Here is a 13908-nt window from a genome sequence, read left to right as displayed (position 1 = left end):
ACGGACCAAATCCTGATGCTTCTGCCACAAACTCTGTGGCTAACTTCAGTTCTGCCAAAGCCTCAATAATCTTCCTTCTGTCCACACCCTCTCTGAGTGCGGATTCAACATTTTGCATCCACATTTGCATCGCCCTGGATACTGAGGTGAGAGCCAAAGCTGGTCTACAGGTTGCTCCCAACGCTAAGTGTATTTTCTTTATCGACGCTTCCATCATCCTATCCATAGGATTAATACATGACACCACATCATCCACTGGCAGGAGAGTCTTTCTAGATAGTCTGGAGACTGCTGCATCCACTCTTGGAGGCTTATCCCAGATTAATTCCTCTTCTTTTGCAAAAGGATAGTACCTCTGTACTCTTGGTGGAATAGGATACTTCGCGTCCGTCTTCTCCCACTCTCTGACCACAATTTCCCTGATCACTTCATGTAAGGGAAAAGTAACTCTTTCCTTTTTTAAATATTTAAAGAGATTTGACGAAGAGGGCTGCTGTTCTGACTTCTCCGGTAGTTCTACCTGTGTTCTTACTGCCTTAATCAAAAGTTCTATGAGAGCTACATCAAAAGATGACGTACGTTCTTCCTGAAAGCTCTCTTCTTCCTCAGAATCTGCCATAGAATAAGATTCCGGTGATCTGATATTATTTCCCCAAGTTGCCAACAATTCTCCAAATCTCTGTTTTTCTGAAGAGCGTTTTGCCATATTTACACCTTCTGCTACAGCATCTCTAATCCATCTCATGACATCAGCTGTATCAGCTGCAGCATCTCCTGCTAATCTTCTAGTACATCGTTCACACAATTTAGAATGTTTTAATGCTGGATTATCACAAGCCGCTTTTGTTTAGAAATTGACTAGGGGTAGGCACACTAAAAAAAAAAAAAATAATAAACAGACAATACCCTTAAGTTTTTGCACTCTTTTTGATTTAGCACCAAAACACCTACCTACAAAGTGGCTCACCTCCTAATATCACTGGCAGCATTATCTGGGCTACTAGGCACTTGCAGATTAGATGTCATCTAAATAAAAGAAGAAAGTTGCTAACCACCTCTGTGAACACAAAATAATGTGCTCACCAAACAGAACTTTAAAAGGTACCTTAACAGCAGAGGGGACTTCCCCAGCAGTCTCACAGAACGATCCGGCAGTAAGGTTCAGCCACAGGGAGCTCAGCAGAGGGGGCACAAAGGCAGGGCTTTCATGAGGGAGGGAGCTCAGAAGAGGGGGGCGCGTCAGCAAAAAGCCCCCTTTAACTGCTCCGCGTTCCCGCCACTCTTGGCGTCTCGCAAACCCGGAAGTGACGTCGGCGGCGCATCACGTCCAGCACCCGGCACTTCCGGATTCACTCAAACGCCAGCTAGAAATAAGGTAAGACGCTGGGGAGTTAGGAAAAAGAAGCCCTAACCTAATAGTGCCGCCCAAAACCTGGTCTGTGACCTAGGTAATGTGTGTATACTGCTCCAACTGAATGATTCCGACACGGAGCTAACAAGATAACAACCCCGGGCTGCCTAATAACGGGGCTGGCCAGCTGACCTCCTCTGAGAGGAAATACAATTTGCATAGCCCTACCAGGAAGAGAGGCCAACTTCCAGGGTATGGGATCCCAAATATGGGTCCATGTGAGCCACAATATAAAAATATTGCATCCAAACACCCTAAAAGCGAGGACAGAAAAAAGACAAGGGGCTAATGGGGGGGGGGAACCTTATAAGGTTGTTGATTGGATTAATTTTTTCTGTCCTATCAGTAAGCGAGGGTGGGGAAATACCCAGAGGTGTGAAGGCTGATATAGTAACCAGTGAAACCACATTTAACTCTGTTAGGGCAAGTACACAACAGTACAGCATGCTTTTCAGAAGGATACTGGTGCATTTTTCCAGGCAGATTTTCTCCAGGTTATTCAAGATATTCAAGATGCCGCTTGTGAACCCCAATTTTTAAGTAATGCCCCAGATTATTAGCTATATTAACATCAGGATGTTCACCGGCATTGCAGGACATTTACCTTATGGTACAGAAGCAAATAACTTATAGCTTCCAGCTCCAGTCCCACAGTTACAGAAATGAGTTTGGGTTCCCAATGGAGGATTAGTTTGTAGTTTGCTGACCCTGTAATACTGGGGAAGGTTTTCAAACAATGTCGCTTTAAGAATGCAACTCTGATATTGCTAGACTACAGCTCTCAGCATGTTTTAAATTTGACAAATTTATTATCATGAACTCTTATTTATAAAGCAACAATATTGTCTGAAACTGTACAATAAATGAAATACAGATTACATACAAAAAAACAACCAATGACTAATACAAGTGGTAAAGAGGGCCCTGCCCAAAACAGCTTACAATCTAAAAAATATTCTGGCATTTGAAGTCCAGCAGCAGTTGTGTAAGGGAATAGTAACATCCAACAAATCTGTTATTAAGTTATTATGTACTATAGCCCTGCACTGGTAAAGGTTGTGTGTTTGCCTCAGAAACTCTATTATAGTTACTACTGTGCTACTATAGTTACTACTGTGCTACTATAGTTACTACTGTGCGACTATAGTTACTACTGTGCGACTATAGTATATAAACAGACCTGCAGGGGAGCCAGGGGGCAGCTATGCAAACTGTAATGGGGCAATGGCACATGGTGAGATTTGTCACTAGGGGTAGAAATGTGCTACCGCAGTCAACAAATCTCCTGAAATGCCATTCACTTTGCTAACATTTGAATTGCTTGCAGGGAAAATGTCTTTTTTCTCATTTTTCTGCAATTAAGTTAAATTAAATAAGTTATGTAATTTACTTGCAGCAATTTAAATGTTATTGATGGGCACTGAGCACGAACACTGGAGGCCTATCATGGCCCTGGTCAAGGCCTAGTGTTCAGCAGTCACTGATATGGTTGCAGAATAGGCAGTGTACTGAGGCCTACCAGTTAATAAATGGCTTTAGTTCCCATTTAATATCACTTCCAGTGCACCATCCACCTGCCAATAAGGGCCATCAACATCAGATTAAATTCTTTGTTTGAAAAGACTCACGGTTCCCCTCAAGTGTCATACATGCCAAAAAGCAGTCTAGCTTAAGTCAGCCAGTCTAACTGCCCATGTCTAACCATATAGAAACATTGTAACAGAAATGGTATTACCGCGCATAATTTTCATTTCTTGCTATGGTATGGTTTGGGGGGAGGTTTGGTTTAAAAGGGTGTGTGATCACACATTCAACCTTATCCCATCTAGTAGGCAATGTACAGACATGTCCTACCAGCCAGGGATGGCAGCATCCCACTAGTTACATAGGGTTGAAAAAAGACCAGAGTCCATCAAGTTGAACCCTTCCAAGTAAACCCAGCACACACAACCTATACTTACCAATCTATACACTCACATACATAAACTATATATACAAACATTAATACTAACAGTAGATATTAGTATCACAATAGCCTTGGATATTCTGCTTGTTCAAGAACTCATCCAGGCCCCTCTTATAGGCATTAACAGAATCTGCCATTACTCCATCACTAGGAAGGGCATTCCCCAACCTCACTGCCCTCCCCGTGAGGAACCCCCTGACGCTGCTTCAAATAGAAGCTCAGTTCCTCTAATCTAAAGGGGGGGCCTCTGGTGCGTTGCATAACTTTGCACTTGGCCACATTGAACCTCATTTCCCAGTTTGCTGCCCAGTTTTCCAATTTTGTCAAATCGCTCTGCAAAGCGGCAGCATCCTGCATGGAACTTATAGTTTTGCACAATTTAGTGTCATCAGCAAAAATAGAAACAGTACTGTCTATGCCCCCCTCCAGGTCATTAATAAACAAGTTAAAAAGCAAAGGGCCAAGGACTGACCCCTGCAGTACTCCCCTAACAACACTAACTGCAGTACTCCACTAACATTTCCCCCCACTCTGTGTAATCTATCCTTCAGCCAGTTCTCTTTCCAATTACAAATATTATATTCTAGGCCAGTGATCCCCAACCAGTGTCTCGGGGACAACATGTGGCTCCCCAACCCCTTGGGTGTTGCTCTCAGTGACCCCAAACCAGGGAGTTATTTTTGAATTCCTGACTTGGGGGCAAGTTTTGGTTGAATAAAAACAAGATTTCCTACCAAATAAAGCCCCTGTAAGCTGATAGGGTGCATAGAGGCCCCTAATAGCCAATCACAGCCCTTATTTGGCTCCTCCATGAAATTTTATGGTGCTTGTGTTGCTCCCTAAGTCTTTTTACATTTGACTGTTGCTCACGAGTAAGAAAGGTTGGGGATCTCTGTTCTAGGCCAATATTCCTCAATTTGATCATTAACCGTCTGTGAGGTACTGTATCAAACGCTTTAGCAAAGTTCAAGTAGATCCCATTAACTGCCATTCCAGCATCAAGGTTCCTACTCACCTCCTCATAAAAGGCGACTAAATTAGTCTGGCAAGATCTGTTACGCATAAAACCATGCTGGCACAAACTAATAGTATTGTGAACTGCAATGTATTCAAGTACCCTATCCCTTATTACCCCTTCCAGAAGCTTTCCTACTACTGATGTCAGACTAACAGGCCTATAGTTTTCAGGCTGAGAACGGGATCCCTTTTTAAATAATGACACCACATTAGCAATCCGCCAGTCTCTCGGCACCATGCCAGACCTCAACGAATCCTGAAAAATTAAGTGAAGAGGCTTGGCAATCACAGCGCTAAGCTCGTTTAATACCCTGGGATGAATCCCATCCAGCCCTGGCTAGTCTAGCCCTAGGAAATGAACCCCATGAAACACTCAGAAGATATACCACTTAAGCTACATTTCACAGGTATTAGAACACCCAACAAACAGCGGAAACTCTTCTAACACTTTTTTATAGGGGAAGCGTTGTACCAGTGACATTGCAAGGTGTTAAAATGTTGAACCAGAGACGTCTTGAAGCCACATACATCAAAAGCAATTTGAAGACAAGATGCTTCTCATCTCTGTGACTCTCTGCTGCCTTGTGTCCCTGGCTGCACCAACCTGCCTGAGCGGTAACTACAAAGTGCTTTTTGTTATGGGCGGGACATGCTGTTTTTTTGCATCTCATGGAAATTCATAATGTAGTTTACCAACATTTCCAGGTAACAGAGGTGCAATCCTTGTAAATAACATTTTCCCATTTAGGGGGCACAAAATGAGTTCCTTCTACACTAAACAAAATATTTTGAGGAACATTTCCATGAAGAAGTATCCGGCCCCCTTCTCCCCCACAGCAAGTGGTAGTGGCTACTTAAGCATTCAGAGAAAGAGGTGCCCAGTTGCTAGTAAGAATCTGTTTGGATCTCTGTAGTTATTATTAAGGTGTAGGAATTTACAGACATCATTTATAGTAGCTTTAATCAGAAAAACAAGGGCTATGCATGCCCATCTCTTCCTAGCCCATTGACAATGCCTCTAGTCGCATAACAGAGGTAAAAAAATATATATATTTTTAAAACAAATGATTCTAAAATGCAAAATCCCTGTTGTCAGGATGGACAGTATGGACAGAAAGAAAAGAAAAAGGTGAGCTTGCCCTTTAATACTTTTGTACATGTATAACCTATATACACCTTCATCAACATAAACAAAATCAATAGAGCTTATGCTGAAAACATGCTGCCTTTTAATTATAAAAAACAAAACAAACTTTCTTATTTCTTTACTATGAATAAACAGATAACGTTTATGTTTTTATACTTCCTCAGCATCCAGTAATAACCTGGGTTAGTTTAAATAGAGATAATAATCCCTGCATCGGCCTTCCCAATGCTGCTCCTCTTACATTCCCCCCCCGCACTCAACTTTTCAGCATCAGAGGGGGGCAAGAAGAGTCTCCAGCACACTTGTGCTCTCTGCACTAGAAGAGCTGAGATTTTAATTTAAAGATTGGAATTTTGGCTTTTTGCCGCCCCTGCTAACCCACCAAGGCTAGAGTCTTAACTTGCCTTATGGCAGCAACACCCCGGCCCTGTGACTGATAAACTGAAGGTTTTTAAGCAGGGGGTCTCTGTGTGCACTTTTCATTTAATAATCAAATTCTCCTATTCGCAACTGTTTGCAAGAACCAGGAAGGTGGAAACTGAAAACACCTTCAGTTTCTGTCTGCTGTGTTTAGACCAAAAAAAACCCAAAAAAACAAAGAAGTTGCTAAAAACAAACCTATTAACTGAATTAATAGTTTAGTGAATTTAATAGTTTGATAAGCCAAACAATGCTTAATGTGGCAGCAGATTAGTGGGACTGTAGAACAGACAGCACTTTATACACAGAGTGAAACAATGCAGAGCAGTGATCCCCAACCAGTGGCTCAGGGGCAACATGTTGCTCCCCAAACCCTTGGATGTTGCTCTCAGTGCCCCAAAGCTAGGGAGTTATTTTTGAATTCCTGACTTGGGGGCAAGTTTTGGTTGAATAAAAACAAGATTTCCTACCAAATAAAGCCCCTGTAAGCTGATAGGGTGCATATAGGCCCCTAATAGCCAATCTCAGCCCTTATTTGGCTCCTCCATTAACTTTTATGGTGCTTGTGTTGCTCCCCAAGTCTTTATACATTTGACTGTGGCTCTCGAATAAGAAAGGTTGGGGACCCCTGATGTATAGCATAAATTATCGATTTCCTAGTCTGCAGTCAGGGATCCTTGGTCCTGACAACCAAAAATTTGAATTTATATGTGGGACAGGCAGGAAAGGTTTTATTCCCTGTTCCAGTTAAGGCATATTCAGAGAGATGGCCTCTCGTATGCTTACCCTGTGTTGTACACATTGCAGCTGGAAACAGAGCCTGTCCGTATACAGGGGCAGATTTGTGTTCGGCACTTCCCCCCGTTTCCAATTTACTGCTCTGGGGACTGGGGTGTATAATGTGGTAATGATTGCATACCTTTTAAAATTAAGGAAAAAAATAGGCCCCTGCCCCTGCAGGGAGGAATGAGAATACAGTATATTGCGTAAATATATATATACCATAAATAGGGATTATTAAGGTCATGTAGACATGGGTGCTTGGCATGCCGTGCTGCTGTAGTATATATGCTACATGATATTACTATACCCGAGATTGCTGTGAGGTTGAAGGGAGAGAGATTTAGTCCTATAATTTGCTGTATTACAGCCAGCAGAGTCAATACTGGGAAGGGAGCAAAATATACTCAAATTTAAGTCTAACATTTTTTAATTTATTTTTACTTTTCAGAATCTGCTCCAGGTGGTATAAACCAACATCCAAGGCACATCCTTATTCAGCCTGGGGGGACAGCCAGCATTAGCTGCATTGCTACAGAAAATGTAAAAGGAGTAAACCTACGAAATCGGTTCACTAAAATGTTGTTTGTCAATTCAAAAAGTAAAGCTTTCGTTTACAATAACAACACACGTGTAAATTTATATGGGAACGTGAACAATTTCACTGTAACCATAAAAAATGTCACAGAAGAGGACACGGGTTTTTACCTGTGTGATGGTATCGGGCCTGACAACAAAGACCTCTGCGGAAAATGGACTGTGCTGAGTGTGGCGGTTACTGCCCCGTGTAATAATTCCAGTAGCGGTAAGTACCAAACTCAGGGGATCATTTAATATCATCAACACTGTTTATGTTCTGCAATAAGAAAGTGGCAGGCAGCCCGCACTTGGTTTTCCCTGCCATAGGCTATTCCTGGTTTCTCAGTAAATATATAGAGCACCCCTATTTCCCTTATTAAATTCACAAGAAATACCCACAAGTGGGATAGTTTTCTTACATGCAGGCTAGGCATTATACTAACAATGCAAATTACAATTCACATCACTATGATTTAAAAAATCTCTCTCTTTTTGCAGCATCAGATTCCAACAAAGGGGAAAATCTTCATGTGATCTTGCCGGTTGTCATTTTAATGTACCTACCCGTTCTGATATTTGCAGTATACAAGATTTATGTAAGTACTTTTCTTTAGCAAATAGTAACATCATAGCTTAGGTTGAAAATAAGACCCAAGTCTATCAAGCTTAACTCCTTTCTTACTTAATTATAATTAAGCCTTAAGTTTATATAAAACAAGGCAAAAAGCCTGAATCTTTCTGTCAGTGGCAGAAAAAAGTAGTCTTTCACTCCAACCAAATCAGTGGCTGAAACAGCAATCCCCCAATGTGATAGAAAAGTAACATAGTAAGTTGGGTTGAAAAAAGACATACGTTCAAGACATCACGTTCAACCATAATGCCTATATATAACCTGCCTAACTGCTAGTTGATCCAGAGGAAGGCAAAACCCCATCTGAAGCCTCTCTAATTTGCCGCAGAGGGGAAAAAATTCCTTCCTGATGGCCAGTCCTTGGATCAACCTGTACTAAGAGCTATCTCCCATAACCCTGTATTCACTCACTTGCTAAGAATCCATCCAACCCCTTCTTAAAGCTATATAATGTATCAGCCAGCACGACTGATTCGGGGAGGGAATTCCACAACTTCACAGCTCTCACTGTAACATACCCTTTCCGAATATTTAAATGGAACCTCCCTTCTTCTAAACGGAGTGGGTGCCCTTGTGCCCGTTGGAAGGACCTACTGGTAAATAAAACATTAGAAAGGTTATTATATGATCCCCTTATATATTTATACATAGTTATCATGTCACCTCTTAAGCGCCTCTTCTCCAGTGTAAACAGACCCAACTTGGCCAGTCTTTCCCCATAACTGAGACTTCCCATACCCTTTACCAGCTTAGTTGCCCTTCTCTGGACCCTCTCTAACTTAATAATGTCCAACCGTTTCAGTAAAGCCATAACCAGAACATTAAGCAATGTTGTACTTTAGAAATACAAAACAAAACAACCAAACTGTTTCAATTAAGTAAGAAGACTCTTTATATCTGTGTGGAAATACAGGTACTAATGATTCTACTTTGAGAAAAATTGCTTTTCAATATGCAGAGAATAATGAATCCCCTACTGTAAACCATAAGGATATAAAAACCACTGAGGATTCCATGACTGTGAAAACAAGAGGAGGCCAAGTGACTTTATACAGGCCATGGGACTCTAATGTGAATTTAATACCCTTATATTTGTACAGAAGAAGAAACATTCATCCTTATAATACATATATTTCAATGACTTGTGAGGCAAATGACACCACTAAGCACCTTCTCTAACAGATGACATTACATTCATGGCTCTTGTGTATTATGATCATCTTGACTGATTATGTTGTTAAAGGAGACGTATCATATAAAAATTAAGAATATACCAGTGAATTATACTCCTCTAAATATAGAAGGAGAACTGATAAGATCTATAAGGACAGGGCCGACCTTACCAACTGCGGGGCCCAATTGAAACCCTTTTTAAGGGGCCCCCTTAGTACACTGTGAATTATGCTTAGTGCAGAGGATTCCCTATGTTGCCATTGTTTTAAAGTTTTTTAGGCTGTTCCTGCTGAATTGTGCTTAATACAGGCACAACTCCCAACATTTGAAAAATGAAAAGAGGGACACAAAGATTTGGCGCGGGCAGCGCAGCAAATTTTTTTTGACCATGCCCACTTTTGTGGCCACGCCCCAATTACCATGCCCCATTTAAAAAAAAAAAAAAAATACTCCTTTTATATAGCTGAAATGGTGGGATCAGATGCAAATGTGCTATTCCCTCATACTGTACTACCTAAGGAAAACAATATAGCAACTCCTACATATAAAATACAAATATATAGAGAGGGCAGTCAGTTATAAGTGAGTTATAACTATGTACCAGTTTTGCCCCCCCATACACAGTGCCCCAATGGCCCAATAGACAGTACCCCCATACACAGTGCCCCCATAGACAGTGCCCCCATAGAAAGTGCCCCCAATTGCCCCATAGACAGTACCCCCCGTAGAAAGTGCCCCCATAGACATTACCGCCCATAGAAAGTGCCCTCTATTGCCCCCACATACATTGCCCCCATAGAAAGGACTCCCCATACACAATGCTCCCATAGATAATGTCCCCCAATTGCACCCATAGACAGTACTCTCCCATAGACAGTAACCCCCATAGAAAGTGCCCCCCATACACAATGCCCCCATAGAAAGTAACCCCCATACACAATGCCCCCAATAGAAAGTGTCCCCAATTGCACCAATAGAAAGTGCCCCCAATTACCCCCATAGACAGTTCCCCCCCATATAAAGTAACCCCCATACACAATGCCCCCAATAGAAAGTGTCAACAGTTGCACCCATAGACAGTGCACCCATAGACAGTACCCCCCCCATACACAGCGCGGGGCCCAATTGCGGGTAATAGGTCCAATCGGCCTAAGGCTGGCCCTGTATAGGGAGCTCCAATAAAGGGGCCATTTTTACAGATAGGATTACTTTTTAGCTCAAAGTAAAACCAATACCATATTTTACTCATAATTGCCTACAAAATTAGGGTTTTTTTCCGTTTATCCAATATGTCTCCTTTAACTTGTATGAGCATATAACCATGTATGATTCCTAATTTAAATTACATTTTTTGTTCCTCCTTTTTAAACAGAAGAGGTCACAGATGAAAAATCGCAGACAGCCACTCAATAGTGTATATGAAGACATGACAAAGACCCTACGCAGGAACACAATGAGCAGCGCCAATGGGAATTAAACGTGACCCTGACATCGTTTGCCTTCCTCTCACTGAGTGAGGGACATCAGCTATGGCCGATGCTAATTTCTCAACACTGTGATTAGTTCACTTTGCAAGCGTGAGCTCTTATGGATATTGTTTTTTTACGTAGCAAATTCATATTCAGTTATAAGCTCCATTAACTGAGCAGCAACTTGCAATCTGCACTTGGCCTGATGGCCTCAGGCAGCAGATGACCCACAAAGTATATATATATATATATATAGCAAAAAAAGGGAAAGTTGTGCTCAACCACTAAATTTTAAACCATTAGGCGGGGGTGCAATGAGGTTGTGACCACGAAATACATAGAAACAACAACAAGAGATCCTCTGCACTCACCCATTATCAATATATAGGACATTAAGACATTCGGTGCATTTAAGCTACTAAGAAATGCCCTTCCCTTTAAGCAAAACAGGGATTGTTTGTCCATATATTGCAATATACTTCAAGCTGGCCAACTGCGTCAAAGTCATCCCTTTTGACCAGTTCCTACACTGACTTATGCGATTCATTAAGAATTCTACTGCTTCAATATACATTTAGCCAAGGGACTAAGTTTTACCTGCAACTTTCTTGCTTTCAAGGTTAAAACCCCCATATGGTTGCCCTTTTATTGGCTCCACTGGGATCACCTGACTGCAGCTGGGAAGGGTGGGAGCTACAACAAGGAGCTGGCCACTGCTCCTGTATAAGCTATAGCAAAAAAAGGGAAAGTTGTGCTCAACCACTAAATTTTAAACCATTAGGCGGGGGTGCAATGAGGTTGTGACCACGAAATACATAGAAACAACAACAAGAGATCCTCTGCACTCACCCATTATCAATATATATAGGATATTAAGACATTCGGTGCATTTAACCGAATGGGGGTTTTAACCTTGAAAGCAAGAAAGTTGCAGGTAAAACTTAGTCCCTTGGCTAAATGTATATTGAAGCAGTAGAATTCTTAATGAATCGCATAAGTCAGTGTAGGAACTGGTCAAAAGGGATGACTTTGACGCAGTTGGCCAGCTTGAAGTATATTGCAATATATGGACAAACAATCCCTGTTTTGCTTAAAGGGGAGGGCATTTCTTAGTAGCTTAAATGCACCGAATGTCTTAATGTTCTATATATTGATAATGGGTGAGTGCAGAGGATCTCTTGTTGTTGTTTCTATATATATATATATACATAGCTAAGTCTATCCCCACTAGATAGACTTACAACAACAAAGGGTCTCCTACTGCAGTACCATTATGCAGTAACCATAGGGTAAATAAGACCCTAGCAATCAGATAGCTGTGAACAAAAAGCCCAATAACTAAAAAACCATAAAACCCCTAACCCCCCTCGCAGGGCCCCCCACCCAACGTCCTCCCCCAAGCGTGTAGGAGGGAGTGGTCGGGCAGGGGGAGCACCGGCATGGGTTGGGTCTGGGCCGCCGGGACACCGGGAAAAATGCTCTAGTGGGCCCCGGCGGCCCAGACCCAACCCATGCCGGTCCGACCCTGCCGATAGCAAATTGTCTCAGAATACCAATGTCTACATCAAATTTAAAGTTCATTTAAAGGTGAACTACCCCTTTTACTTGATTACACATCCCTACACAATCGCAACCCTGCTTTACTATCTATATTACTATAGCTGCTTTTTAGCTACTAAGCTCATACATAGCAAGTCAGTGCCAAGGGAAGTCACTCAGTATGGGCCCATTTCTTATTTCTAATCTAATACTGTAGTAAAATAACATTCAATTGCTTTACTGTTTGCATCTAAATAATACTGGACTGTTAAAACTTGACTTGATAATAAATTGTCTGCAAATACAACACATGCAGTGTTTGTGGCACTTTGTTGCCTAAGTGGTTAGTAGCTGATGCACAGCGCTCACAACATGACAAACACCTGCCGGCAGAGCTAAGAGACAAATCCAGGGTGACAGCATTACTGAACTCTGCAAAAAGGCAAAATGAGGAACAAAAGCTGTCGCTTATTTTTATTTATAGGGATCTACGGAAGTTCCTCTCACATCTATCTGCATCTTTTCACACATGGTTAGACTTGTTTTACTGTTATAGCCTCTAAATAAATGACCTGACGCATCTCAGAAAACCAAATGACACCTCTACTAGGGCAAAGTTCTGTGCAACATTTAAAGGGACACTAAACCCTGCTGCACAGCGCGGCTCAACCAAACTTTACTCGGCTGCTGCCGGACTACAAATCCCAGAATAATATCACATATAATGAAGGGTGAGGCATGCTGGGAGCTGTAGTCCAGCAACATCAGGGTTGTATTCTTAAAGCAATATTGCACAATAAAACTTTTCAGGCTCTTCAGTGCCTGTGGCAGTATTGATATGCAAAAAAATCCCCCAATGAGAATCCCAGCTGATGTGAGTAAATCCGGCTCCCTGTTCTCTGTTCCTGCAATTGGAGTTGGGAGCAATAAGCACAGTTTCCCAGCACTGGACAAGTCTGTCCCTTTATCCCCATGTCTGATTCCTGTGTCACAGTTTCCCAGCACTAACAAGTCTGTCCCTTTATCCCCATGTCTGATTCCTGTGTCAAATAATGAGGGGAAGAAATTACATTTTTATTTCTATATGTAAGATAACAGCAAGATGCCTGGCACAGTGCTTAATCAGCATTCTCATTGGTCAATTCTCTTGCATCTTTAATTAGGTTTTCAGTCAGTTGAATCCTTATTGGTGAATTGGTTTCCATGTGTAATTAGGTTTTTCATCAACTTTAATAGAGAACTAGGGGGTGCAGTGGGACAGCTTTACGATTGGGTTTAGTGTCCCTTTAACAGTAAAGTGCTGGGTACAGCTACATGTGTCCCTTCAGTGCCTGTTATATATTAGTTTAAAACTGCAATAAACTAAATACTTATATGCTTTCACAATTAAATAAGCCTCGGTTCACCATAGGTTTGGGTCCGCAAAATCTGGAGCCCAACATTAATAACACTCATTGGACCCCACAAAGCTCTGATGTACTCCCAAGCACTTTGCACACTGCCTTCTCTGGGGCCCTGAATTGCTGCAGGCATTGGCACAAGTTCATTGGAAGCAAACCCTTTGGTCATGGTAGGATCTGGGGGACAGGGGGCCCCAGAGCGAGGAATCAGCTTCCACTGTAGTTAAGGGATTCCCCCCTGTAGCTGCTCTCCTACTTGGGTGCAAGAGGGCAGTGATGGGGTGAGGGAGGGTTTGAGAGAGAAAACCACACCATAGAGTTACTGGCTGCAGGTCTCTGCGTTCTGTGACTGCCCAATGTATATATGCCTGTATGC

The 13908-nt window shown here is 42.0% G+C and overlaps 1 protein-coding gene across 1 annotated transcript; it reads left to right on the top strand.

Moving 5' to 3' along the window:
• The first annotated feature begins 4761 nt into the window (after positions 1–4761).
• LOC105945257 lies at positions 4762–10888 on the top strand. The gene is made up of 4 exons (XM_012952771.3): positions 4762–5009; positions 7193–7546; positions 7819–7916; positions 10497–10888. The coding sequence occupies exons 1-4, from the start codon at positions 4946–4948 to the stop codon at positions 10599–10601; spliced, it is 621 nt and encodes a 206-aa protein (XP_012808225.2). The 5' UTR covers positions 4762–4945; the 3' UTR covers positions 10602–10888.
• The last annotated feature ends 3020 nt before the right edge of the window (positions 10889–13908 follow it).

This window comes from Xenopus tropicalis, chromosome 10 (assembly GCF_000004195.4).
Source record: "Xenopus tropicalis strain Nigerian chromosome 10, UCB_Xtro_10.0, whole genome shotgun sequence".
NCBI classification, from domain to species: domain Eukaryota; kingdom Metazoa; phylum Chordata; class Amphibia; order Anura; family Pipidae; genus Xenopus; species Xenopus tropicalis.
The sequence above is the reverse complement of the archived record's forward strand: the minus strand, read 5'-3'. Positions and strand labels throughout refer to the sequence as shown.